We start from the raw sequence: 26,587 nt of genomic DNA on the forward strand, positions 1-26,587 counted from the left end.
AGGAGTTCTGGTAAATGGGGTCGCACACAGTTTGGGGATGGGTGGGTGGCGCCTAAGGGAGGAAGGTACATGACTTCTGTGACCCTGTGTGTGTTTGGCTTCTTTGCAGAGGCTGAAGTTGGTGTGCTCGCCGCAGCCAGACTGGGGCCCTTTCCTAGCGCAGCACCGTGGGGAGCGCTACAAGAACATGATCGACCCCTTGGGAACTTCCTCCCTGGGACTCAAATTGCCAGTGAAGGATTTGGAGCTTGGCACCCAGTGCTAGTCCGATGGCATGGGATGGCCCAGACTTGGTCCTCTTTTTCCTCTCTGCCTTCCCCTAATGTTTTCCCATTTTCTTCTTCTTTCTCCCCACATCTCGGTACACATCTGTGCATGAGAGTGGTTATGTAGAAAAGTAGGATGTAGTGTCGCATGCTGTAGTGAAGAGCTAGACAGACCACTTGACGCGCTGTTTGCCTGTGTCCATGGCCTCAGTTTCCGTAGGGTTGGTCCCCTGAGCACACACTTTACCCAGAAGGAGCGGATCGACTAGGCGAGTGCTTTCCGGTGAAGTCACAAGGAGGTATGCGAGATTCGGTCAACTGAGGAGCATCCATGTGTTGTCGTTGGTGGTGCCAGTGAGGCAGATGGAGAAGGGCAGAATTACAAGACTGTTCACTTGGATTCAGCAGTGTCGTAGAGCTGAGCTGAGCGGCGTGGAGGTTTCATTCAGATGCAGAAAGCTCAGGATGGGGAACATGTGGAGGGTCGGCAGTGGTCAGAAATGTTTTAGAGTAAGCTGAGGCTGGTGGATTTGGACACCACCGAGGTGGCTAAGTTCACATTCCCATTCACAATTGGGGGTCTGTTTTCTCCATTTGGACCAACTGCCTCATGTGCGCCAAGGACTCAGATACTTAACTCTGCACGCTGCGAATCCAGCGAAGAGGCGGTTCTCTTCCCTCGGTTGTCTTGTTTCTTTGAATAACCATATTTGTGAGTTTTTTTGGTCATTCCTCCACCTCTGCACAAGAAGCCATCATATAATTTGTGCGTAATTTTGTGCATTCTAGAAGAGCTCCATTCTCCTTTCTCCTTGACATTTAGCGCCCTGCTTCACTGTCATGATCCACCTTTCTTCTCTTCTAAACGTCTTCCTATAAGCTGTAGGTCCCTCACCTTTCAACCTCTGGGAAAACAAGACTCACCCTGGTTCTGTCTATGTATTATATGTATAAGACACACACTCTTCAAAGACAGATAACTTCTCAATTTTTACTCTTAACTTTTTCATTCACAGTAAATGCCAACGTGGTCATAGAGAAATCAGAGAAGTGGAGAACTGAATAGAAAGCAACCATAATATTCACCATGCTGGTAGTACATTTTAGGTCACCGTATTTACAGAATGTTCTGGTGAATACAGCTTAGGTAAGGAGCAAGCGAGCCAATTAAGACTATAGCTCTTAAGACTACATTTAGCCAATTCAATTTCAAGAGTCCCCAACTCACAGCCCTCATAACAGCACTCTAATGAGAGCAATTCACGTATTTGCAGAGATTGGCGGAGCTGTAACCTTGATTATCTTCCTGTGTCCTGAACATGCATATATGAAATTTTTAAAATGTGGTGTGTTCATGTCATGTAGTGTGTACTCGTAGTAGTGTTTTCTGTCCTTATAAATATCTTGTGAATCACTGTAGAGATGGTGAGTTTAGACTAGTATATTGTTTTTTTTCCCCTTACAGTAATAGTATCTAAACCTAGAATTGTTTTCTTTAGGGGAGACCGTTTCAGTCATTTTCTTATTTGTTTGTCTTCATATTACAGGGTCTCAGGCACAGTTTTCAGTTCAAATCTTGTATATTGACGTGACATTTTCACCCCGTTCAACAGCAATGAAACCCAACAACAGACCTTAATGTAACATTTTTTTTAAAAAAGTCTTCATTTGTTAAAAGAAAAAAAGAGTTTCAACTCACTTTGCTGAGCTCTCCCTTTTCTAGGTCAATCATCATTGTTATTTGCCAACACTGTCGTGAACTTCCAGTTTTCCAGAGCAGCCTGTGGGAACTTCTAGGACAGGAAACAAAGATGGGTTTGAACTTTAGGTTTTCATCTCTAATCTGCCAGGCCTGTTTGCTCTTCCTCCTCCTTGTTCTCCTTTTCTGCCTGTCTCCCAAGGCTAGAGCTTACTAGAATCCTGAGCTTCTTCTAGACTTAGCTTTAGGAAGCTGAGCTGTGGCCCCATGTGTCCCAGTGTTTCCCAAAGTGACCCATCTGCCATTAATACTGGTTTCCCCAAGAAAGCCATATTGATGAGAAGCCCTGTTGCTGTAGCCGTTTCATGTACTGGTACCAAAAATTAGCCTCTCCAATCGATAACTGGTGGAGTGGGAAGTGGAAGGGAGGAATAACTTAGGATCAGAAATTATCTGTAGGCTTTCCAACTTGAAGGCTGAAGAAAAGAGCTTAAATCAATTAGCATTCTCTCATGGGACCCATATGTTTATGTCAGGACCAATGGATTTTGGCTTTCCTCTCTCGTCTCTTGGCTAAAACTAGAGTCTGACGCTGGATGCCAACCCAATTTCTGCTAATTATTGTTGTTGTGATTAAAAGAAGAGGGGAGAAAACCCACGATACTGCCAGGTTTGTTTTGTACAAACTGAAAGTTAACTGAATTGTGAGAACAGGGACCTCCTCTCTAGCTAGTGTGCTTTGCAGTTGGGGACAGCTACGTTTGTATTAATTAGGATTTGTCCTACTTAAGACCCGGTAGCTGTTCCCTAAGCAGCTGGGGTGTTTTTCCTTTACCCTACAGTTTCCGTGTTTTATGTAAAATTTGTTTAAAGGTGAAAGGTTCTGAACTGACCTGGAAACAGGTACCTTGTAAATGTCGTTTTGCCTGTTTCTGGAGCCGTGGTCAGCTCCGAGCCTTTCCCTGGCAGAGGTGGTCAGTGTCCAGCTGGCTCCAGTCATGGCGCACCTGCACTGCACCTCCGTAGACTTGGTGGGGATGCAGAGAGCTGAGATGCATATGACCAGATGGATGTTTCCATGCTTTTAAAATGCACAGTCAATTGGAAGAAAAAAATTAGTGAATAAAAATAAAATGAACAGCATCGTCATAAACTGCTGCTTGAGAGTTCCCCTTCAATCCGAGGAAGAAACCGAGCTGCTGAGGAGAGACTTCCGTTGGTTCGCTGTATAGAAGGTTGGGGTCTTTTCCACTTGCGAGATTATTTCCTAACACCGACAAATGCCAGAAACCCCTTCAGAGAAAAAAAAAGCCATATATTAAAAGCAGTAACCCTGTAATATCCTTAATGGAAAAACAATGTATATTTCTTAACTATTGGTGTTGTGGCTTCTTATGCAAATATTTGTCTTGCATATTAGTGACTTTTAATCTCTTTAGGACTGTGTGTTTGTCCTGTACAAATGTGTCCAGTCTGGTCTTTTACTTTTTTTGGTTTATATTTACTTATTGCATGAAATCTGTGGTCAATGCAAAATCTCGATGACCTCAATGTCTTTGAAATTTCCAATATGTTTTTAATATGTAAAAAATGTAATCAACTTGTATTTCAGCGAGTGGCACTTTAAAAAGACATTTAACATGATGACCTTTAATTTAAATGACTAAGACTTGGGTTGTCTTCGTGCTAATGTTGCTTTGGGGTTGAGTTTTCTTTTAATTAAGTTCTCCTGCTATCTACACGTGCCTCAGTGCTCCCTGACAACCTTCACCTGGCAGCATGGTTTTCCCATGCCTAAATTTAAGATTTTTCTTTCCTCTTTGTTCTGTCGGCCATCGGTCATTGTCCTCTTCCCAGAGACTTGCACAATTGCTATTGCTTAGCGTATGCATGATGGCAAGATCATGCTGCTGCTGTCGCACCCTGACTTGAGTTTGTGACACGCTTCTTTGAGGCAGATGACTCACGTGGGGTGTGCTGTGGGGCAGGCTGGCTGCAGGGAAAAACGGCCAAGGCCAACACATGAGTGCTTCCTCTGTTTTACACTGGGTATCACGCAGAAAAGACTTCCAGGCTGGGAGCCAAGTGTGGGTGATTTATTCTTGATATTAATTTCTCCACAAAGTGGCCCTAAGATTTGTAAAAGCGAGGTTTCCTATCTTTCCCAGATTTCGCTTCAACTGTACAGAAAGATAGTAATTTTGAACTGTAGTTTCTGCTTGGGTCACATCCGAGCAGCCTGCAGCCAAAGAGAAAGGGTTTTCAGAGCGGGCATTCATCGCCTCTGAGGGGCAAGTGATGGTTGGATTTGCCTGCCGTGGAGTAAATACATCTTCAGGTAGCCATTTGCCTTATAGGTGTATTTTATTGTTAGGATGACACTTAGAAATCGACTAGAAACCGTTTTGTCTTTCATTTTTTGGCCTTTTTTTGCACTTTATTATGGACCTATCCCGGAATAGGTTTATTCTGAAATTGCGTACTTGGCTAATGTCCTACATGCAGGCATCATATGTGGTACTGTTGCCTGTGAACAAAGATATGTTCCCTAGTCAGGTCCTTATATTTTTTCATTAACTTTACATGAAGAAAATATATTGTGTTACAAATGGTACATCATATATATATCTTATAGAGTACGTATTATATACTGTGCATTATTCATTTAAGGAGTCATTATTCTTGAGGCCCTACCTCAAATTTTGTATTTATGTGTACAAATGCAATTTATTGTATTATATATTTGCCTATTATATACCAATATAAATTAGAATTTATCCCAATAATGTATGAGTTCACAAAACCCTAAATAAATGTCAGTGTTTAAAACATGATGATTACGGTGTTGTGTCTATTACAAACCCATTACCCATGTTCTTTCTTTCTTAACAAATGGCCTTCAAATATCCCCAGGGTTGATGTATTTTATTGGGAGAAACCTGGAACAGCAATGGAAAACTGCCCTCCTGGGAAAATGAGAGATTGCGAGGCTGCAGAAACAAATATCAATTAAATTGTTATATTCTTCACCATCAAGAATACACTATTGTTTGCTGAATTATTAATTACCCCTCATAGGGAAGGAGAGACAGGGAGGGGGAGAATCCAAGTGCATCTGAACAGAGGGACTGGGCGAGTTAAATCCTTGGGTGTGTTTTAACAATCCTTTTGTCAGTCGTCTTCAACTTTATTTCAATTCAGCAACCATTTACATAGCTCCTGCACTGAGTTAGACCCCAGGCAAAACTCAATAAAATATAAAGCAATCCCAGATCTTAAGGAACTCAGAGCCTAGGAGAAAGACTACCCATATTCAAGAAACATACGAAGAAATCAATAAATGCCATTCATCCTCTTTTCAACGGGCAGGGCCTCCAGGTGTCCTGCCCGGAGATGGGCTGAGCTGCGGTGGCAGCCTGGGCTCTTTCGTCTGATCATGTCAACCCAGAAGATTGACTCTGTCCTCCTCAAATGAACTAACACTGTCGCTCTCTCCTCCATCTTCAGCTTCTCTGTTGGCAGGCATGGGGATGAGCCAGGTCACCTTTAGTGGGAAGAGAGATGCCCTCACAAGCTGATGCTGAAAACCACATGCCAAGAGCACACTGTGCATCCTGTGGTAACAAGACTGACACGCGCACTTGGGCTTGGCCATGACGTGGCACCATAGGGGGCAGACCGAGCAGCAAACCCCTACCTCAGTGTGAGACCTTATCCTGAAGGGGCAGGAAGAGCGTGCACGGGATCAGGGCTGGTGCTGGCTCGTCATCCTTGACCTCCTTCCTGAGGCCCCTTGGCTCATTTGTGTTTTCTTTTAACTTTTTACTTTGAAAATTCTCAAGCATCCATAAAAGTAAAGAAAATGGAATAATGAACTCCCATGTCCACGTCACTCAGGTTCAACAGTTCCCCCCTCACGTCCAAGTCTATTTCGTTTATCCGTCTCCCCACCCTGAACTGAAATTTTGTTTCTTTGGAGGATTTCAAAGCAGATCCCAGATCCCACGGAATTTCATATGGAAACATTCCATTGTGTTTTTATAATCTTTTAAAGTAATCTTTCTCTAAATGGGGACGATGGCAAAATGTGGGAAGCTTAGAGCTCAGGCATCCACAGCAGGACCACTCTGCTCTGGGCTGTCAGAGGAGGGGTACAGGGGTCTGTCTGGAAGGGGCTAATGTAGTGTCCACTCTGATTACCTTCCTTGCTTCCTCTGTCCAATCTCTCATCTTGTTTTCATCAGTGTGGCAGCTATGCCTCCCCGTGGACTTTGGGCTATTTTCTTAGCGAGCTTCCTCCTGCTGACTTTGTTCTCGGCTCTTGTTCATGCTTCCTTCCTCCTCCTCTCCCCAGGTGTGTCTCCTGGAACCGGAGATTCAGAATCTCACAGTTGCCCAGAAGTCCAAGCATCTCAGAGACACAAATTCTTCTACAACAGTCTGTTTTGTGGGAACTGGATTTACAAAGAGATGGGTGTGGGCTGAGCAGTCGCCGTCTAAAAGCTTCGGCCTAGGAACCTTTACAACAGAAAACTCCTCTGGTGCCTTTAAAATAGCTCAACTTTACAAAACTTGGATTTACTTCTCTGATTTACACATTCTGCTATGTAAAACAGAGACCACGTGTGGTTCGGACCACCCCTTCCTTTCCCTTTAATATAATCTGTAATTTTATGAGACTTTTGATGGTGCAGGTTGTTTAACCCAGTCTCATTCCCTTTTCCGGGAAACTTCTCCGGACACTCGTAAGATTAGAAGAAAATAATGACCGGAATATAGTGTGATTCCACATGGAAACAGAATCACATTTGCATCATTCATTGATCCATTCCCTCATTAATTAATTTTTATGCTATGTTGAATGTCTTAATTATTTATATGTTTCCAGTGCCTAACAGTTTGTGACACATAATAGATACTCAATAAATGCATTTTTTAATTGAATGAGCAAATATTGAGTATTGGCTCTGTGCCAGGAACAGAGCTCTGTGTTATAATGTGCAAGAAAAACATGAGTGAGACTGGGTCTCTCCCTCCAGGCTACTCAGAGTGTGTGGGGCTTCAAAGCAGGTGCACACGTTGCCATAATGCACAGTGGAAAGTACCAAGTACCACAAAAGAGTTTAGGACAAGAACATATTGACAGGATGTGGAGGAAGAAATTCCCTCTGGCTGAGAGCATTGAAGGTGGGACTTCATGAAATAGGGACATGGGGAGGATTTTGACCATGAGGAGGGTATTGGGGTGAGCTTTCCAGGTGGATGAATGCAAGTAAGTGATGGCAGGGGGGTAAGGCAGACAGACCATTTCAACAAAGAGCGATGGATGAAATTGGAAACTATATTATACGCTTGTGGGAAGTGAGAACTAAGGCTGAATGTGGAGTTTAGGATTTGACGGTCAAGCGCCTTCAATGCCAACATAAAGAGTTCAGATGCTCTCTGATGGTCTGTGGGGAACCATGGAAGTTTATTGAATAGTGGAGAGTGATTTCCTGGCAGAGGCAGCTGTGATGCTTGAGACAAAGTACTGTCTTGGGTTCGAGTGCCAGCTCTTTTCCTTATTAAGGCAGTCTCAGTTTTCACAATTTTAAGACTGAAACAATTACATCCATCTCACACAGTTGCTATGAGGATTAAATTAAAATTTGTACACAAAAATTTAGCACTGCGGATAAATGGATATTTACTGTTGGAGGCAGATCTGTGCGTTTGGAATATCGACCTGGTCACAGTGTCAAGGATGGATTGGAATAGGGAGAGACTTGAGACAGAACACTGGTTTGACAGGGTGAGAAACCAGACTTTTCAAATGTTAGAAGTGAACTCCAAGACATCAGGTCGTAAGTCTAGAAATATAGGGGTCCTTTAGCAGGAAATCTCCTTTCTGACACGTGGCTGGGGCCACCAGGCATTACATTTAAAAATTTGAGGAGTCAGCGTGGAAATGACACCAGGCAACAGAAACAGAGCCAGCAGTGAGGCCAGAGCGTGGCCCTGCCGGGGGCTACCATGTTAGTTTCTGGATCTTGGTGAAGTCTCAGAGTCCGGGGGAGGTGCTGGGGCAGGCTGGGCCTTGGGGTGGGGCTCAGGGGTCTCAGGACAGCTTGGATATTTTTATCCCATTACTTGCTTCCTCGTGCTTTCTCCTCTCACTCAGGAAGTGGAGGCTGAGGGATTCTGTGGTTACTTACGAGGGTTATTCATTTGCACAATTTGCCTCCAGACTGCCTGCCGTCTCCAGCCCATGCTGGTGTTGGGGAGAGATGTACAGAGAGAGCTTTGGGCCATACCTTCTAAGGTTGCATGAATTTGATCTTTCTTGGCAGGGAGCTTTGAGATAGACCATATTAAAAAAAAAAAACAACATTTTGCCCCACCTGCTCAAAAGTGGAGAGCATTGACAATCTAGACACGCAGTGCCTCTCTTTTCTTGCCTTCTTGCAAGGCTTCGTAAGTCTACATGCCCTGGGTCTTGAAGTGACGGAAAGAATTGTGATGAACTTGCACTGGGCCAGTATTGGTATTTTGCAACGTTGGTACAACGTGAGGGAGTGTGATGGACACTATTCTTCCCTTCCTTAGTAACACCTGTGACTTTAGCTAGGCTTGTTGTCACCCAGTCCAAATGTGACATTTCCCCATTCCCTTGCAGCCCGGTATGGTAGATTGACTCCTGGCTCCACTTCTTTACCCCACCCCCAATCACACCCGGGCTATGGCCTCCTCGTGGGCGATTGTACTTCTTGTCTCTTGACTTTAATAGCACCTGAGCAGAGTGACAGTGTGTCAGGTTTGAGTCCAGACCTTAGGAGACCTGGCCTATTTCCGCTTGCTCATTTGTGCCTCTTTGTGCCATGACAAAAACATGTCCTGGCTAGCCCAGTGGTCCCAGGAAGATGAAGGACATGTGGGATAGAGTTACTCAACTGACACACAGACCTGTTGTGAGGTATGGCACCAGCCCAACCACTGTAACCTGAGCAGAAGTGCCTGGCTGAGGCCAGCCTGGATGAGCTGAATCCCAGGCAATCTGCAGATACGTGAGAACAGATGCTTAGAATTGTATGCTACTGAAACATTGTGGTTTTTTGTTATGCAACGATAGCTAACAGATACATAGGGAGCAACCAAGTGGAAGTGATAAGTGGGCTCCTGGCCATGCTCTTCTCCTTCTTTTCAGTTTCTTCCACATTTGCTGTCTGGAATGTGATATAATAGCTGGAGTACCAGCAGTGATGTTGAACCATGAGGACAAGAACTATGTTCTAGGGACGGTGGAGGAGAGATCTGGGAGGAACCTGGCTCCCTGAGGACTTCATGGAGCCACCAAATGAAACCTGGACCACTCCACTCTAGAATTCTTTTACCTTAGAGAGAATTAAACACCTCTTATTGAAGTTATTACTTTTTTGGAGTTTTCCTCTTATACGAAGTCAGATAGAATCCTTCCTGATACAGGTAATAAAATGAACTGACATGAAGAGAAGGAGATCCAGGGAACCACTGGGAAATGCAGGAGAGTTTGGTGTTACTTTGTTGGCAGGGAGAATTTCTGTGGCCTGTGACTCTAGAAAGTAGTCTAAAGGCATTGGAAATGACAATTTCTGTTTTACATAGAGGGGTGGAGCCAGTCTCCTGAACTGATGTGAGAGGGCATTGCCCAGAGTAACTAGAACGGGCTCTTCCTGTTCAGAAACCTCTCTCCCACTCTGCCATCCCATGGCCTGCAATTCCTCCAGTAGATATTTATTTCTTTGGGTCAACGGGTCTGCTCATGGAAGTTGTACTTTAATGAGGAATGCTCCATCCTTCCTAACTCAGCGTGAGGAAGTAAAAAGGATGTTTTCCTCCTTATTTTCCTGTAGAGTGATGGTAACAGTGTTGAGCACGTGGGACTTCTACTAGGAATAAAGGATGGTCTGGAGGCTTAGAAAAGGATACTGGGTGAGCATTTTGTGGACGCCCCAGGGACACTGGATGATAGAAGGAGCATTTACAAAGGAAAGTTTGAAAGTTGATCGAGGGGATCATCTCTTCCCCACACTTTTGGTTTCCATGATGAAGGATTTTCCTTAAACACCCTGGCCTTTTATCCCACTCCCTACTCTCTCTGCTCCTTATAGAGGACGGGATAGCCACCGGTCTTCATTTCTCAATGAGCTCTCTTTCACTTTCTTGCTTCCTTCAGATCAGTGGGAACAGACGGCTGTGACAAGGCCCAGCCTGGAGGGAGGGCAGATGGCCGGTCCATTTCGGCTTTCACGTTAGGTGTGCTCTTCCACACTGTCTCTGTATTCATAAAGGTGATGCTGACCTCCCGCAAGGTCTTTTAGTTCTCAGTTGGTAAGAAATCATTCAGGTAGAAGGGCTGCTCTTTGTTGGCCTCCCACAAGACCTCAGCAAGGAGACTGAGTTCTCAGGCTTCATCCCAGGAGAAGCGCCCTAGCTTGACAGTCAAGTGCACAGATTCTGCAGTCAGACTGCCTGGGTCTGAGGCTTGCTTCAGCCACTCATTTGGCAAATGGCTCCATTTCCATATCTGCAGAATAGGTATAATAGTCCGCCTACCTAATTGGGTTGTTTTGAGGAATAAATCCATAGAAAGCACTTAGCGCAGTAACCCACGCATAGTTACACTTGATGGCTGGAGCCATTATCGCTCTGGTCAGGGTTGGGGCGAGGCCTGCTTCGAGGGCCTGGTTGAGGGTAGTGTGTCTGCTTTTCCCTGGTCTATAGGAATGGACAACACATGCTTACCTAACACGTAACACAACCTGGGTATGTGCACACCTTGGTTCTTGTCATCAGAAACTTGAAACTCCTCCACTCATCCAAGATTGATGTTATAGATCAGGAGGGTTTGATCCAAAGAATTAGGAGATGCCTTTATCTATATGTCTATCTATAGATTTTTCTGTCTGTCCTCCTACAGATTTATACCTAGCTTTCTTCTAAAAAGTGTTTGAAACTGCAAGACAGAAGGACAATAATTAAATTTATCAAAATACGGGTCCCTCTCACTTGGATGTCATGGAAGCTGATTGTAGTAACCAGATCAGAGAACACATTTTTCATACAGAATTCATATATTCATATAGAAACAGAGGTACGTGCACGAGTATATTCATTCAACCCCTCTTTATGGGTGCACGTGCATTTCAGGAAATGCACCCACTTGTCAGGCTTGCACAGTTCCAGATGGCACTGGGGCTGCTAGGTTTGTGAAGGGAACGTGGGGGTTTTGCACTTTCCCAGACTCTGCAGCAAATTGGCACTGGTCTTAGTGTCCTGGGGCTGCCATAGCACAGCTCTGCAACCCGGAAGGCTTAAACAACAGAAACGCAGCGCGTTTTGCAGGTTAGAAGTCTGAAAGGCAGGTGTTGGCAGGGCCGCACTCCCTCCAAAGCCTCTGGGACCCTCCCTTGGCTCTTCCAGTTTCCCATGGCCCCGCATTCCTTGGCTGGCAGCCGCAGCGCTCCAACGTGTGCCTTCACTGTCACATGGTATTCTCCCTGTTCTGTCTCTGTCTTCACATGGTGTTATCCTCTTCTCATAAGGACACCAGCCATTTGGAATTAGGGCCCTCTAATGATCTCATCTTAATTTGATTACATCTGCAAAAACTCAATTTCCAAATAAGGCCACATTCACAGGTATGGGGTTAGGACTTCAACACTCCTTTTGGGGGGACACAATCCACTCCACGACAGCATAATCCTCTCATTTTCTCCAGTTTTACAAGGAAAGTTGTTATGTGTCCATAAATGTGAAGGTAGTCGAAAGGCTGTTTGGATAAAGGAGAGCGACTCAGGGTGGGTTTGGGAGGGCGGTAAGTGAGATGGAGAGTTTCTCAGCCTTGGATCTGCCTCTAGCTTATGGATTGAATTTGGATACTGAAAAGAAGTCCATCTCACTCTTCTGTGGGATCCATGGCCCCGCACAGAAGCAGCAATGGAACGGCTCTGGGGGCCAGCGGGACAAGGTAGTCTGACTGTTGCCTTGGTGACGGCCAGTGAGAAGTGTCAGTTCTCCATGCTGCTTCCTGAGAGAGCATCCATTGATTCATCCAAAGAACATTTTTTGAGCTCCTAAAATGTGCCAGGCACCATTCTAGGTGGAGAGATACAGTGGTGAACAAGAAAGACAAAAATCCTACTCTTATGGGGCTTGCATTATGTTGAAGGAGAGAGAATAAATGTCAACAACTAAATCACTATTTCAGATAGTAATAAGCACTATAAAAAGTAAAGCAGCGTACGGAGACAGTGACGGGGGTGAAGCGAGAAGCTTCTGTAGGCAGGGTCTTCCCAAGGAGCTGACATCTGAGTGGAGATTTGAGTCATGTAAAAAGTGAACCATACAAAAATTTATGGAAAGAATGTTCTGGGTTGAGGGAGCAGCAAGTGCAAAAACCAGAGGAGGGTATGAACTGGGAATGCTTGAGGAAAGGCAGGGAAGCGGATCTGGAGGGAGCGAGGGGGAGAGCGGGAAGAGAGAAAACTGGGGAAGTGGGCAGAGGCCTATAAGATGTTCTGATTTTTTCAAAAAATGATAGAAAAGTGCAAGGGGATTTTTGAGCAAGGGAATGTGCTCCAACATATGTTTTAAAAATCAGACAATGGCTGTGGGGGTGGTGAGGAGCAGGAGTGGAGGCAGAGAGAAGGATTGGGCCCGGGCGGTAGCCCAGGGAAGAGACGATGATGGACTGGAGGAGGGTGGGAGTAGTGAGGGGGGTGAGAAGTGGATGATTTGGGATTTTTTTTTAAGGTGTACTGACAGGGCTTGTGGCCTGGCCGTGGGGGTACAGAGAAAGCAAGTCAAGGACCACCCTGGGTTACATGGTTGGAGCACCTTGAGAAGGCTGTGCTGTTGCCTTAGAAGGCAGCAGGAAGTGAGTTTGGGAGGTGGGGAAAATCAGAAGTCCTCATTTGGTCATATTACATTTTTCTTTCATGATCATTAAAGAAATTTTTAAAAACAGCTTCATTGAGATAATTAATAGACTGTACAATCCTCCCATTTAAAGTGTGCAGTTCAATGCTTTTAGCACGTTGTGAGCATCTGTGAGAGTTTTGCATTCATCACCACAATCAATTTTAGAACATTTTCATTTCCCCAAAAATTAACCCTGTCCTGCTTAGTGGTCACCTGCTAATCCTTCTTTGCCCTTTCTTCCCAGCCCTGGGCAGCCACTAATCAACTTTCTGCCTCCACAGATGTGCCTATTCTGGACATTTCATATAAATGAATCCTACGATATGTGGTCCTTTGTGACTGGCTTCTTCCACTTAGCATAATGTTTTCAAGGTTCATCCATATTGTAACATGTGTCAGTACTTCATTTCTCTTTATTGCTGAAACATATTCCATTGTGTAAATACACCACATTTTATTTATCCATTCATCAGCTGATGGACATTTGGGCTGTTTCTACTTTTTGGCTATGATGAATAATGCTGCTACGAATGCTTATGTACCACTTAGTGTGTGGACGTATGTTCTCAGTCCTCTTGCGTATGTACCTAGGAGCAGAATTGCTGGATCATATGGTAACTTTATGTTTAACTCTTTGAAGAACCATTCTGCATTCCCACCAGCAGTATATGAGAGTTCTAATTTCTACACTTCCTTGTCAACATTTGTTATCTGTCATTTGATTTTAGCCATCCTCGTGGCTGTGGAGTGATAGCTCATAGTTTTGATCTGCATTTCCCAGATGGCTAATGAATGTTGAGCATCTTTCCATGTGCTTATTGGATGTTTGTATATTTCTTTGGAGAAATGTCTATTCAGATCCTTTGCCCGTTTTTAAATTGGGTCGTCATTTACTATTGAGTTACAATAGTTTTTAATAGATACAAGTTTCAATCAGATATATGACTTACACACTGTTTTCTTGTTCCGTGGGTTGTCTTTTTACTTCCTATGGCATCCTTTGAAGCACAAGTGTTTTTAATTTTGATGATGTGGCCGTATCACATTTGAGACACCTAACAGGCAGCTGGGTATATGTGCATGGGGTTCAAAGGAGAGGCTGGAGCTGGACATGCACATCTGAGAATCATCCACATACAGATAGTAGTTACAGCCACGAGGCTGGATGGGAACAAATGCGAGCCAGTGTGGCTGCAAGAGAAGAGGGCTGCGGGCCGAGCCCTGAGGCTCTCCAACATTTAGGAGTCAGGAAGAAGAGACAGAAGGATGACCAAAGGAGGCTCCTGGCTTCTGGAGAAACCATGGACGGAGGCCGTTCAGAAGAGCAGGGTGGACTTGGGATATGGCATTGGGTAAATCAAGTGTCCTCGTGGCTTCCACCGAGCTCAGGTCCCATGGCGGCATCCCAGCATCCAGCACACACCCAGCCGTGGTCCCTTCAGCGTCACTACAGAAATCTGCTGGGCCAGTTCCACAAAGGTTACCTTAGCCTGACAGGTCCACACATTCAAAATCTGCACTCGAGAAATGCACTTTCAGGAGGAGATTGAAGTACGTAGTTATCTAGGAAGATTTACGACCTTCTCGAGATTAACTGTTGTTACTGTTAATGGATGTGATGCCGCAAAGCTTTGACAGAACATGCGTCTTGCTTTACTTTTTAATGGAACACGCTAAAAGCGCCATCCCACAGGACCAACTAATTACACAGAGACTTGAAGATCGAGAGCTCTGGTCTTACCCAGGCCACCTTTCCCCTTTGTTGGGGTCATTGGGACTTCTAGGGACTCTGGGATTTCTGAGATTCATAAAAGGACCATTGGAACAACCACTCAAAGCCACTAAAGGCTGCTGCTGCTGCTGACGGTATTTAAAAACTGCAGAGGAGAGCGGGGGCACAGCTCTCACGACACAACATGGTTTATGCGTGTCCTCCATCACTTGGTTCAACTAAACTCCGAGAATCCTATTTTCTGCAAGATGTGTGACTTTAATGTCAACTTTACATGTAACGTGCTCCGGGTGAAAGGAAAAAGTCCTGACTCTGTAATGAAAACAGAGTCGAGGCAGACAAACCCTCTCCGTTCTCGAGTTGAATCCCAGAAGAGTTGGAGAGTCCGTTCAGCCCTGACATCAATTTACCTCTTCATCTTTCAGCTGACTCCTGGAGAACGCAGTGCACGTCTTTGTCATCCTCCTTTCTTCTGCCTCAGCTGTCGGGAGCTGGAATTTACCTGCTTGTTCACTTTCTTCTTCATATGCCAGGGGACCACAATGTAAAGGACCAAGTGGGACAGTGGCTTGCATACAGAAATATCCAGAAAAATAGGGCAGAGATCAGAAGGGCATGTAGATAAAATCGTCTCTCTTAGGAAGCTGTGCTGCCAGTTTGGTGACCTTCAGTGGGGGCTCCTGGGGTCATAGTCACGGAGGGGTTAGGAATACGCCACGGGAGAGGGGGTGCGAGCAATAAGGGCAGACCCTTATTAGTGAAGAGGATTCTGGAACGTTGGCACTGGTTCCCAGGTAATACCGAAGGGCTGGTAGGAGAAGTTTCGCTTTCCTCCTCTGGAATCCCAGTTGAGGGTATCCAAGAGGTGGGGTGGGCTCAGAGAGAGGGGCCCAGAGTGAGGAAGCCCGAGAGCTTTGAATCACAGGGGCTCATTTGATATAAATCACAAGTTCTGTCATCTCTGATTTCACGACTCTGCATCCTGGTTATAAATAACATACCTGGATGGAAGTGTGACAAACCTGGGAGATATTTATAGGGAAGGCCTGGGGTCTGGAAGGAGGTGACACAGAGGGAGGAGGAATTCTCTTCTTGCCCACACGCCCAAAACAAAGGCCAGCTTTTCTCTCCAAGGAATGGTGTTGGGGTAGAGAGAGGGTTCAGGAGGAACTGAGGGAGAGCCCAACATGTGACTGTGAAAGGGGAGTAGGGCTTTTGACAAAACCATCAAGAAAGTCACCCAAGGAAAAAAAATAGTTAGGAATTTCCCCTGTGTGGCAGCATTCGCCCTGCAGAACCGGAAGGTTTGCAAATAGACTCCCCAGACCTCCGCTGTAGCTCGCTCCGGCTCGGGGACCCTTTTTCCGCATCCCCTGTCTCAGCGCCCTCTCCTTGCACCCCCAAAGCCTGTGCCTAGTCAGAGGGGCCCCCCAGAGAGGGGAGACAGGAGGTACAGGTGGCTAGCCGGCACTCAGCCATCATCCCCCTCAGGGCCCTACTCCCTCCTTCCCACCCAGCCGCCTAAGCAAATCCCGAGTAATTGTTTTCCGGGGAGGGGCTGGGCGCGCTCGGTGGCGCCGCCTCGGTCAGGGTTCCCCAGGGAGAAAAACCCACCCGCGAGGGCTAGGCTGGTCTTCGTCTCTGCCGGGATGAACGGTGGCAACTTCAGCTGCCCCCACAGCGGCGCCGAGGCAGAGACGGCGACAGTGGCGAGGCCAGCTCGGCTGGGCTGGAGCGCCTGAAGCCGAGGAGGGGCCTTGCGCCTCCGGCTCCTCCTTTTTGGCCGCGGGTCCCGGGACTCTAGCTCCGGTGCTCCCGGTGGGAGCGGCTGCTGCGCCGGCCGCACAAATCCTCGCAGCTCCGCGGGCGAAGGAGGAAGACCCGATCCCAGCGCCGAGCGCAACCTGCCGGAGTGGCCGAGCCCAGGGCTCCCGCCCCAGCTCCGAGGCGAGCGCAGCCGCAGCGGGGACCGGGTCCGGAGCCAGGCGCCGCCGCCGCCCGCGGTGGGGGGCGGGCTGGGGGCGGGGCGGCCGGGGCCGCCTTCCCGGGCGCGATCCCTGAGCGCAGCACCCGGCGCTGCCGTGCCACCTCCCCGCTGCCCGCTAGCAAGTTTGGCCGCTCGGAGCCCGGCGCGTCTCGCGATCGAGGCGCATTTGTTTTCTCCTGGCTTCCGCGCGCCCGGTTTGGCGGGGCACCCCAGGAGCGATGCCGATGGATGTGATTTTAGTTGTGTGGTTCTCTGTGTGCACCGCCAGGGCAGGTAAGCACGTCTGGGGCTGTCGGAGGGGTCCAGGGGAAGGGGGAGCCCCGCCGCTGTGCCCAGAGCCCACGTAGGCGTGCGGAGACCTGGAGCCGAGCTCCGTGCTGCTCCGGGGAAGGGCAGTGCAGCATGGATGGGTCCCTCAGATCTCTCTGCCCTGCTTCAGGTGAAAGAGTGAGAAGTGGGACCCACCGGCTGGAAGATGCCCCCGATGAGTGCCTCCTTCCCGGGGGACACGGCCTCCGGGACGCAGGAGTGAGGGGCGCGGCCGAGCGGGCGCACCCTCTCGCTGCTAGCAACCGGCTTCCGGGTCGAAACGCACAGCAGGGCTGGCCGGCGAGCCCCACACCCCCGAACTTGAAAGGTGCGGTGGAAACCGCTGTCCTGGCGCCCCGGCGCGCAGGGAAGGGGCATCCGCGGGAGTCGCACCCGCAGAGGGAGCGCTTCCGGCCGGCAGGCGCTGCCGGGGCCCGGGAGGGCGCGGCGCGGGGTGTGGGCTGCAGGCGAACCCCGGGATTCCGCGATCTCTTCCCGTCCCCTCGTGACTCTCCCCAGGGGAACTCCAGGAGTGTTCTCTTCCCTCCTCCCCGCCCAGAAGGGCTAGACGAACCATATTCGGGGAACTTGGAACCCTGAAGACAATCTGGGAAGATTTTCGCAAGGTCCAAAGCAGTTTTCCCTAGCTAGAATTGCAGGTTGGGGGGTGTGGAGGGGGAGAAGGATAATTGGCGTAATTTTCGGAAGTCCTCACTTCGTTCTGCCTCCAGAGACGCAGTTGTGAGGACTCTAAGCGCACCATCTTCCGTTAGCTTCCACTCGCCTCCAGCCCCCTGTCTTAGCTGCCTTCTCCAAGGGGCTAGTGGTCGATCGGGGGTGGGGTAGTGGTGGTGGTGGTGGTGAGGGTGGGTGGGGTTGAGTAGGAAATTGGCAAAAATACGGCTCGCAGAGGCCCGGGCGAGGGAGCGTCGCGAGTTTTTATTCCTACGCTAGCTAGCCATCCTCGGTACACGCTGCCGACTCGGCGCCCAGAATCGGCGTGTAGTAGTTCGCTCTTCCTTTATCTTTTCCTCTTTTGCTGCTCTCATTTCCCTTCTCTAGAGGCGTAGCCTCCTTCGTAGACTAGGCAGCAAGTTTATCCCGAGAGGCTGGGGAGGGGTGCCGGGCCTGGGACGGCTCAAAAGTTCCCGCTTGCGCCCCAGGCGCCCCTCTTGGGCGGTTTGCCGGCCCGAGGATACAAGAGTTGGCGTGTAGGAGCTTTCTGCTGGCTCTTTTCATTTCCGAAGACCGAGCAGGCAGCAGCTTTCCGCTTGCTTAATGGAAGAGAGTCGGGCGTGGATTTCTCCAGGGACAAAAGGAATCCCCGGCCCTTTCCTGTCTCCATCCGAGCTTCCAGGGCTGCGGAGACGCCAAAGCTCAGTCCAGCCTAGAATAGGTGCTTCTTGAGTTAAGGCCCATGGGGATGGGTTGGTCTCTTAAAACCAAGACCAAACTGGAAGAAACGCGCCCCGGAAGATCAGGACAGGCGAGGCTAGCGCAGAATGTGGGCTCCCAGCCCTGCGCGGGGAGAATCTGGGGCTGAGGAACCCGAGAGAGAGAAACCGGATGGGGGAGGGGACGGCCCATCGGTCATTTCTCATCCTCAAGCGCACAGCACGCCCGATGATGCCTAAATCCTTTGTTCTCATTACTCCTTTGAAAAGTCGGCAAAAAGTGCTTTCATCCAGGAGTGGGCTGTGTCTCGAGGGCGCGTTGCTTGTGGAGATCTTTAAGAACACAGACGGCCTTTTCCCCTTCCTCAAACCAAGCCCCTTTAAATCTTGTAAAAATTCTGTGGTAGGGAAGATTCATTCATGTATTCACTCATTCGACAAACAGTTGAGTGTCTTGCCGGGTGCCAGGATTGTTTATGCAAAGAGGAAAGGACTTGGTCCTTTACTTCCAGGAATTTACAACTCAGCTGAGGATCCAGATAGAAACTGGAAAGCATTTTTAGTCTACAGCCTGAGGGGGGTTGGGGGGGGGAGAGGCCGAAGTATAAGAAGTTTGTACTGAGGGAGTACAGGGGAGGAACAGTAGGGGTGAATTCTGGGGATGGGCGGTTGGTGGTCAGGCACAGCTTTTACCAGGAGGGGACCTTTGAGAGTTGTGTCTTGAAGGCTTTGTAGGGGGTTTTCCAGGTGGACGAGGTGGGGAGAGCATTCCAGGCAGAGGGCTCCGCTTGTGCAAAGGCGGGGAAGCATGCGAGGCTCTGCCCAGTTGGTTGTGGCAGCTGCTTAGGGATCTTGGGTTTTACATGCCACTTGGCACTGCTTGCACACTAGAGGCCACATATTTCTTCTACAGAAATTGTCAGGAGAATCAGACAGATGGGGGACTTGTATGTCAGTTCTTTCACTTAAGTTTATTGTAGCTTGACGGGGTGTGATCGGCAGCTTATTGGGGGCAGCCTCTTTGAGTTTGCCCAGGAACCATCATCCCCACATCACACATCCATCCTCTCAGGTAGCAGAGGCTGCCTTGTGATTAGTTTATCAGGATCCCAACAGCTGCTTGGAAAGTTTATTTGTCAAGTAGGACGATTGTTGTCTGGGCTGTTAACAGTCCAAGATGAAAAAAACATGTGGTTCACTTAGTGAGCTGCTCAGATAGCACTGCCTTTTAATGGGAATGAATAGATGATATCAGGCACATTTTAATTAAAGCAGGGCTGCACTGCGGTAGCAGTTACATAGGAAAAGATCTAATGATAGGTGTCACAGGAAGCTGCTGAAATTGCTCATTGTTCAGAGAACTTGTTTCAGGGAGTAAAGCGGAGACCAGATAGGAGGTGCTGTTCTCCAGATCTTGTTATTTCTGGGTGAAAAATGATTCTGGGGTTTCCAGGTATATCACTAATAATGGAAATTTAGAGGGCTACAATATTAGCAGTAATAAGGCATTAGGTCCATGAATTTTCTCCAATGGCCTGGAAGTGTGAATAACATAAAACTCACTGATTTCTTCCCCATCACTTTCCAGTTTGTTTTGGACACCAGGGCAGGGGCGGAAGGAGCCCCTGGGACCAAGAGAGTGCCTTTTGCTGCCACCTGCTGGGATGGAGAGCTTTTCTTTTTAAGCACCTCCCAGGCCGGTCCTTAACTAGGAATTGAATACAGAGCTGTGAACAGAGCCCCCAGCCTCCAGTGTCCTTGTGAAGCACTGGCTGACTTGGAACAGGTATAGAGCGTATTCTTCAAGGATATTGCTTTGGGATTATTAAGAACCTTTGTAGGAGTCCAGGGGCTGAAATCTGAGAAGGGTTCTGAAATCCTGCTTTTAAATGAGGTCTTAGAGCATCTCTCCAGTGTCATATTTCTCTCCATGGACCAGGGGTCAACAGCTGCCATCATGGCCAATGAGCCGGATTAGATTTGAAGTGAGCCAGACCCAGGAGGATTTTCTTGGGAGCTTAGGCATGGGACCCTGAAGGTGACTGAGTGGGCTTCGGGCCTGCGCACTCCCTGGGCAGGGCTGAGGAGGGCCAGCGGCAGGTGTCCTGGGGGATCAGAGTGGAGGTTCAGAATCCCAGAGCCAGGCCTCAAGTGCCTCTGCGACCTTGACACCCTACCTTCCAGGTTTTAAAAAATATTTCTTCCCCAGAAGCTCTTGATCCTGCTTCATTCCAGTTCCCAGCTGCAGCCATTTGTAGAGCACTTATGGCCGAAGTAGAAAACTTTCATAGAGTTTCCTGGCAAAGGGTGGGAGCTCCATGCTTGGACAAGAAGCGGAAACATTAAAATAAAAAAAATTGTTTTTGTGGAACCAACTCTCTCATACTCCATGAGGTTCAGGAGAGGCCATGTAAGCACTGCCTTGCTAATAGATGTTCTGATTCCTTAGGCCGTGTGCAAAGTGCTATCTTTTACACATCATGCTATTGGCACCAGGCATTTTCATCCTGAAGGGGACCAATTAGAGGGAGAGAAGAAACTGTATCTGGAAGCCTAATTGACTTCCCTTGTTCTGTTTTTATGGGATGTTTTCATAACAAGAGCAGTCCAGTTATCTTAAAGCCAGGAAAGCCCCTTCTCTTGTGGCTTGTAGGGGGAGGAGCGAATAGTGATTTAACATATTGATTTCACAAAGCACAGCCAGAGTGAGATGTCCATCCAGGGCATTTAGGCATATGGAGGGATTGGGAGCAATGGGGCCATCTGTACCTTTTGTATGATTCCAGTGGAGTTGAGGACCAGGGAGCAGGAATGGTCTGGAGAGCTGGTCTTAAGACAGACAGATACAGCTTATGCCAGCTGCGTGCTAGGAGGTTTCATGTCGTCATCACTGAAACTTCACGAGGCTGGGAGGCAGGTATTATCATCCCCATTCTATGGATGGGAGAACTGAGGCTCGGAAAACTGAAGTGATGTTTTCAAGGGCACAGAGATAGGGGGAAGGGACAGGACTGAAACCGGCTCTTAGTTTAGTGTTGTTTCTACAACACTTTCTGGATTGAGGGTGCTGTGTTCTTATCTGAGGATGGCGATCCAAGGGCACCATTGGGTGTTCTGCTAGTTCTGCAGAACCTGTTTGGGTGCCTCTTAGGCTTATCCAGTTGGAGGGCTCATGCTCTGGGAGATTCGGGCATCTTAAGGGTGACCATCGTAGTGGATCTTTAGTCCCTGCGTTGGTCAGCTATTGCCGCAATAATATTGCATAATAAACCACTCCAAACTCAGTGGCTTAAAACAGCATTTATATTGGTTCACATGTCGGTAGATTGGTTTGGTGTTGGCCAGGATTGGCTGGGCGTGGTCCCAGACTCTGGTAGGGTATCTGCTCCAAGTGTCTCAGTCTCCCTGGACCTGTGGACCATCAGGGCCATGTTCTTCTCATCGTGATGCAGAGGTACGAGAGAACAAGCCCCACAACACAAGGGCATTCAAGAACCTGCTTGTGTAATGTCGCTAACATCCCAGTGACCCAAACAAGTTACCTGACTGGGCCCAAAGTCAAGGGATGGGGAGGTTTACTCCCACTCCAGTGGAAGGAACTGCAAGCTACACAGCAAAGGGTATGGACAGGGGAGGGCTAGCCATTTGAAGCCAATAATTCAGTCAACCTCAGTCCTTTTAGAAAATTTCCTTGGCCCAAATGCCATCTTGTCCTCTCAGGTATCCTTGGATATGCATGTTGCTCTGAGGTCACTGCACCCAAAACAATGATTGGGCATCCACTCATCAGTTAGTTAATTGGCTCCCAAGTTGAGGGCCTGCCATGTGTCAGGCTCTGTGCGAGGCACTGGGGCTCCAGGGCTGCTTCCTCCCTCTCGTGTCCTGCTAAGGCCACATTCCCCACGCCACCTTCCAAATTCCTGGCCAGAGAAAGAGCAGCTTGGAGGTCCTCTGAGATCACTCTTGATTTAATTTCTGCCATACAGGTGTAGAAAACTATAGATCAAACTGAAATATTAGTTCCTTTCCTGCCTTTTCAAGGTGAGCACAGAACAGCTGATTTCTAAGCTCACTTGGAGGAAAACATCACCAGTCTCACCAAGAGGCTCGTGGTGCTGTGACGTGGGCTGACAGGCCCCCATTAGCCCCGTGTCTCTTTGCACAGACTTCCATCTGTCTTTGCGAGTTGAGTCTGTATGAGGGATGAGCAGTGTCAGGCAGGTAGAATGGACACTCACGTGAGGTCATGCTGTAAATCGGAGCACATCCCACTCCTCCCCTCCTCAAACACACACCTTAAAGCCCTCCGATGATATTCTGCTGCAGTTAGAATAGCGTCCAGCTCCTTGTTGTGGCTCACAAGGCAGCGCCTACTTTCTGGCCCCATTTTCCACCACTCTGCCTCAGCCCCACCCTGGCCCACTCTGCTCCAGCTACGCGAGCCTTTACTCTGCTCCTTGAACACAACAAGTTTGCTCCTTCTGTGCATTTTCTGTTCTCTAAACTGGAAAGCTTTCCTCCCAGGTCTTCCCATCACTGGCCCCTTCCAGTCATTCGGGTCTCAGCTCAGAAGAACCTTCCCACACCATCCTTTCTAAAGCTCCCACCCAAATTGCTTTCTGTTCCGTTGCTCTGTTTTATTTTCTTCACAGCATTCATGGCCATCTCAAATTACCTTCTTTGCTTGTTTATTGTTTGCCTTCATCTAATGTGGTCATCCCTCATTGGAATGCACTCTCAGTGAGGACATCTCCAGTGCCCAGCACTGTGTGTGTTGCTGAGCAAGCACTCAGCAATACGTGTTGAAAAAGTACTGAATGAATGCAGAATAAACGGAAGGAAGAGTTGTCTTTGGGTAAACTGGCTAATAACTGGCAGCATTTGCAAGGAGAAAACTTAAATCTTCAGTTCAGAGGACAAGGGGAAGCCTGACAAACACTGAGAAGGCAGATATATGCACTGTGCCTTTAATTTAACCCTTTGTCCGCCTTGGCAATGAGAGGCTTCAGCTCCAAAGGGCCTTCGCTGACCAGTTTTCTGTTGACAGAAGCCCAGATTGCTGGAGCAGTCCCTGTTTCCTCACAGGAAGAGAGTAAGGAGAGGGTAGATTTCCTTCCCCAAGTCTTAGGGGTCAGGGTTGAAGGTGGGAGGACAGATGAGGTTGTAGTAGCTTGCGATGCTCTGATGGACATTGGCTCAGTCTCTCTAGGACAAGTTGGGTGCAAGCTCTTCAGATCTTGCCTCAGCGCCCGCATTACCAGCAGACCCAAGGTGACAGCTGTTGCTGATTAAAACACTTCCAATTGTGCAGTCGGAATTGCACTATTGAGATGCTAAGTGTAGATAGATACAGCCCTTATGAGTGGCTTAAACACAGTCCCTTAGCGTGATCTCCAGCCTTATTAATACATATGTAATTGGAAGTCACTTTGCAATCATGAGTGAATCATGCCACAGAATGCCCCTTGAGTGAGAGGCAGCCTTAGGCATTCACCTTTCTCAGACAAGGCAATAGGGGGCTCAGGGCCATGTTTCTCTGCACTGAGATTCTCCAACAGAATTGTCAGGGTATGTAACTTTCCATTCAGGAATCCCGTGAGGTAGAAATACACATCTCATTCCAGGGATTCTCTTTTTTGCCTGATCCCTCTGCCACCCCTCTCCTCAGGGACAGCCCCTCTCCATCATGTCCTGTTTATCACAGGTGGTTGTGCCGGATGGACAGGGATGCTCTCTGGAGGTGTTCATTGGTGACGGCGGTGTCAGATTTTGCTACTGCATCCCTCTCTGGAGCAGGTATATCAGGGCCACAATCTTGTATCCACGGTCTCCAGTCTAAAAAAGCTTGGAAACCCAAAGTGTCTTCATAACTCACCTGACAGTAAAACCTACACTGAGCTGAACTCACTTGGTGGCAAAACTTGACCTCAAGAGATATGAGGCTATTTATAGTCTTTGTTTAGCCAGTTAGAGGAAAACGTCATACTTTGTGCTCCAGAAATATTGTATTTGATTATGGGGTGCTGATTCAGACTTTGCTGAGGGTGTTACATAAAATGTAGTATATAGGCCATCTTACCTTTCTAACATATGATACATTCTGAAGCTGGAATATATTTGGCCCTGAGGGGTTTAGATAAGAGATTCTCAATCTCTAATGAATAGGAAGGGGGCTGAGGGAAGGGACAAAGAAACCACAGTATGCGTGGGGTGATGGAGCCAAGACTCACTTCCTTTTCCGTCCAGGGAGAGAGCATCTCCGAGCACTCGTCCTGGCTTCCCTACCACTCCCGGCCTCTGTAACTTCGGTTCCATGTGGCTGCTAGCAGTCTGCGTTTTAAGCCAAGACAGCTCTTTGTTCCTTTTCAGTGATGGGCTTTGGGATGGACCCCGACCTTCAAATGGATATTATCACCGAGCTCGACCTCGTGAACACCACCCTTGGAGTCACTCAGGTGTCCGGACTGCACAATGCCAGCAAAGCATTTTTATTTCAAGGTAAAGGCTCTCCCTCCTTTGCATGGGGGCAGAGCTTGGGGAGGAGGGTCTCTCTGGGAAGTGTTCGTCTGGCCTGTACTTGTCGGAGGATCGTCTCCACTATTTCTCTTGTGTTATGGTCGGGGGCAATGTTCAGCAATGCTGAAGGTGTTCACCAATTTAGGGGATGTTCTGAGGCTGTGAAGGGGGCACGATGGTGAAATATTTGGTTTGGCAGTGACATATTTCCTTGGGAATTTTGGTGGAAATCTAAAGTGGAATGAATTTGTAAAGTCCTTGAAAGCCATTGGCCAGCTGTATTATTTTGACAGGATATTTTTTCAACTACTATTTACCTATACCCACACCTCTTCCCGTTCCCATGTCTGTATCTCTCATTTAATGGGTAGACCATGAGCATGGAGGATGTTTTATGGCTGTGTTCTCTTAGGAGTGCAGCTTACTTGGTTCCGTCCACTATAAACTTGGCTACAATCCCTTAAATCATTCAACAAGCAATCATAAAGGCATATTGTGTGCTTCTTAAAAGCATGTGCTCTGGAGCCCAACTGCCTGGGATCAGATTCCAGCCCTGCCAGTTATTGGCTTTGAGACTTTGGGCAATTCCTTAGCCTGCCTCTGCCTGTGTCCTCATCTAAAATAATAGTGCCTGCCTCATGGGGCTGTTATAGGATTAGAGGAGCTCATTCATTAAAGTGCTTAAAACAGTGCCTGATACGTAGGAAATCCTCAGTAAGTACCAGCTATTATTAGAGAACTCCTCCAATGTCCCAGGCAGCATGCTAATAGTAAGGTTACCAGTAAGAGTAAATAAAATATAGTGGAGGAAACAGTCATTACACAGGAATTATTGAATTACAGTTGCTATACTTACAATTAAGGGGGTGCAGAGGCTGCCAAATAAGAGTCTACAGGGAGATCGGATTTAGTGGGGGTTGGGAGATGGTGTCAGGGAAAGCCGACCCTGGAAAAGCGATATGTCAGCAGAGACTTGAAAAAGAATAGAAAGCCTGGGGTAAGAAGTGTGGGGGCTCCGAGCCTTCTGGGCAGAGGAAATAGTATGTATGAAGGTCTTAAGGCAGAAACCAACGGGAAGATGACTATCCTGGCTGAGGGATAGTGAGTGGCTGGAGAGGTGGGCGTGGGCTAGGTGACACTGGACCCTGTAGGTAGAGCTGATATTTAGCTGGTAGCCGTGGGTTCGGGTGCACTGATGGTTTATGGCCAGCATCCGTTCTGGTAGCCGGAGGCGAGGCCCTTGTTGTCAACTATTGTAAATAGTCCCCCTGCCCGTAGGCCATGGAACTGGTTTTGTACTGTACTCTGAGAGCAGTAGGGGCTTTTTGACAGGATATTTTGGAGGCTGAAGCAGGGGAGTGACCTGATCAGACATGGCAGTCAGGCAGCCTGGAGAGTCCGCTATGAAAATGCCCGGCAGGATTCTTGTAGCTCAGTCTTATGCAGATACCAAAAGGATTATTTTAGAATGACTGAACCAGTGTTATGGGATGAGATTTACATATTTACTGTGCAGATAACTTAAGCCTTGTTAGTGATATATAGCAAATCTGCAGATATTATATAATGATATATAACAAGGCTATGGATATGTTAATTTCCATTTACTCTTACTAAGGAATTGGTGAAGTACATAAGCTGGATATGATTAAGAGAATACAGACTGGATTACTTATCTCTTTGCATCGTGCAAGGTGTGCTCAGTTACTATTGAGAGACCATGCCATTCTTCTTCTTCTTCTTTTT

The 26,587-nt window shown here is 47.7% G+C and overlaps 2 protein-coding genes across 5 annotated transcripts in view; both read left to right on the plus strand.

The window, feature by feature from the left end:
* SLC6A5 (solute carrier family 6 member 5) overlaps positions 1–4,796 on the plus strand; it is a 55,783-nt gene extending 50,987 nt beyond the window's left edge. Inside the window, exon 16 of the mRNA XM_023646173.2 lies at positions 110–4,796. Coding sequence (XP_023501941.1) covers positions 110–265 — 156 coding nt within the window. The 3' untranslated portion in view covers positions 266–4,796. The remainder of the gene's footprint in view (positions 1–109) is intronic.
* Positions 4,797–16,654: 11,858 nt separating this feature from the next.
* NELL1 (neural EGFL like 1) overlaps positions 16,655–26,587 on the plus strand; it is a 753,092-nt gene continuing 743,159 nt past the window's right edge. For 2 of the 4 annotated variants that reach the window (XM_070273436.1, XM_070273437.1), the window contains exons 1-2: positions 16,669–16,895; positions 24,695–24,823. In XM_070273436.1, coding sequence (XP_070129537.1) covers positions 16,841–16,895; positions 24,695–24,823 — 184 coding nt within the window. In that variant the 5' untranslated portion in view covers positions 16,669–16,840. Of the gene's footprint in view, positions 16,896–24,694; positions 24,824–26,587 lie in introns of all 4 variants that reach the window. The other 2 variants (XM_023646175.2, XM_023646174.2) reach the window with 2 other exon arrangements.

This window comes from Equus caballus, chromosome 7 (genome assembly GCF_041296265.1).
Source record: "Equus caballus isolate H_3958 breed thoroughbred chromosome 7, TB-T2T, whole genome shotgun sequence".
In the NCBI taxonomy this organism is placed as follows: Eukaryota; Metazoa; Chordata; class Mammalia; order Perissodactyla; family Equidae; genus Equus; species Equus caballus.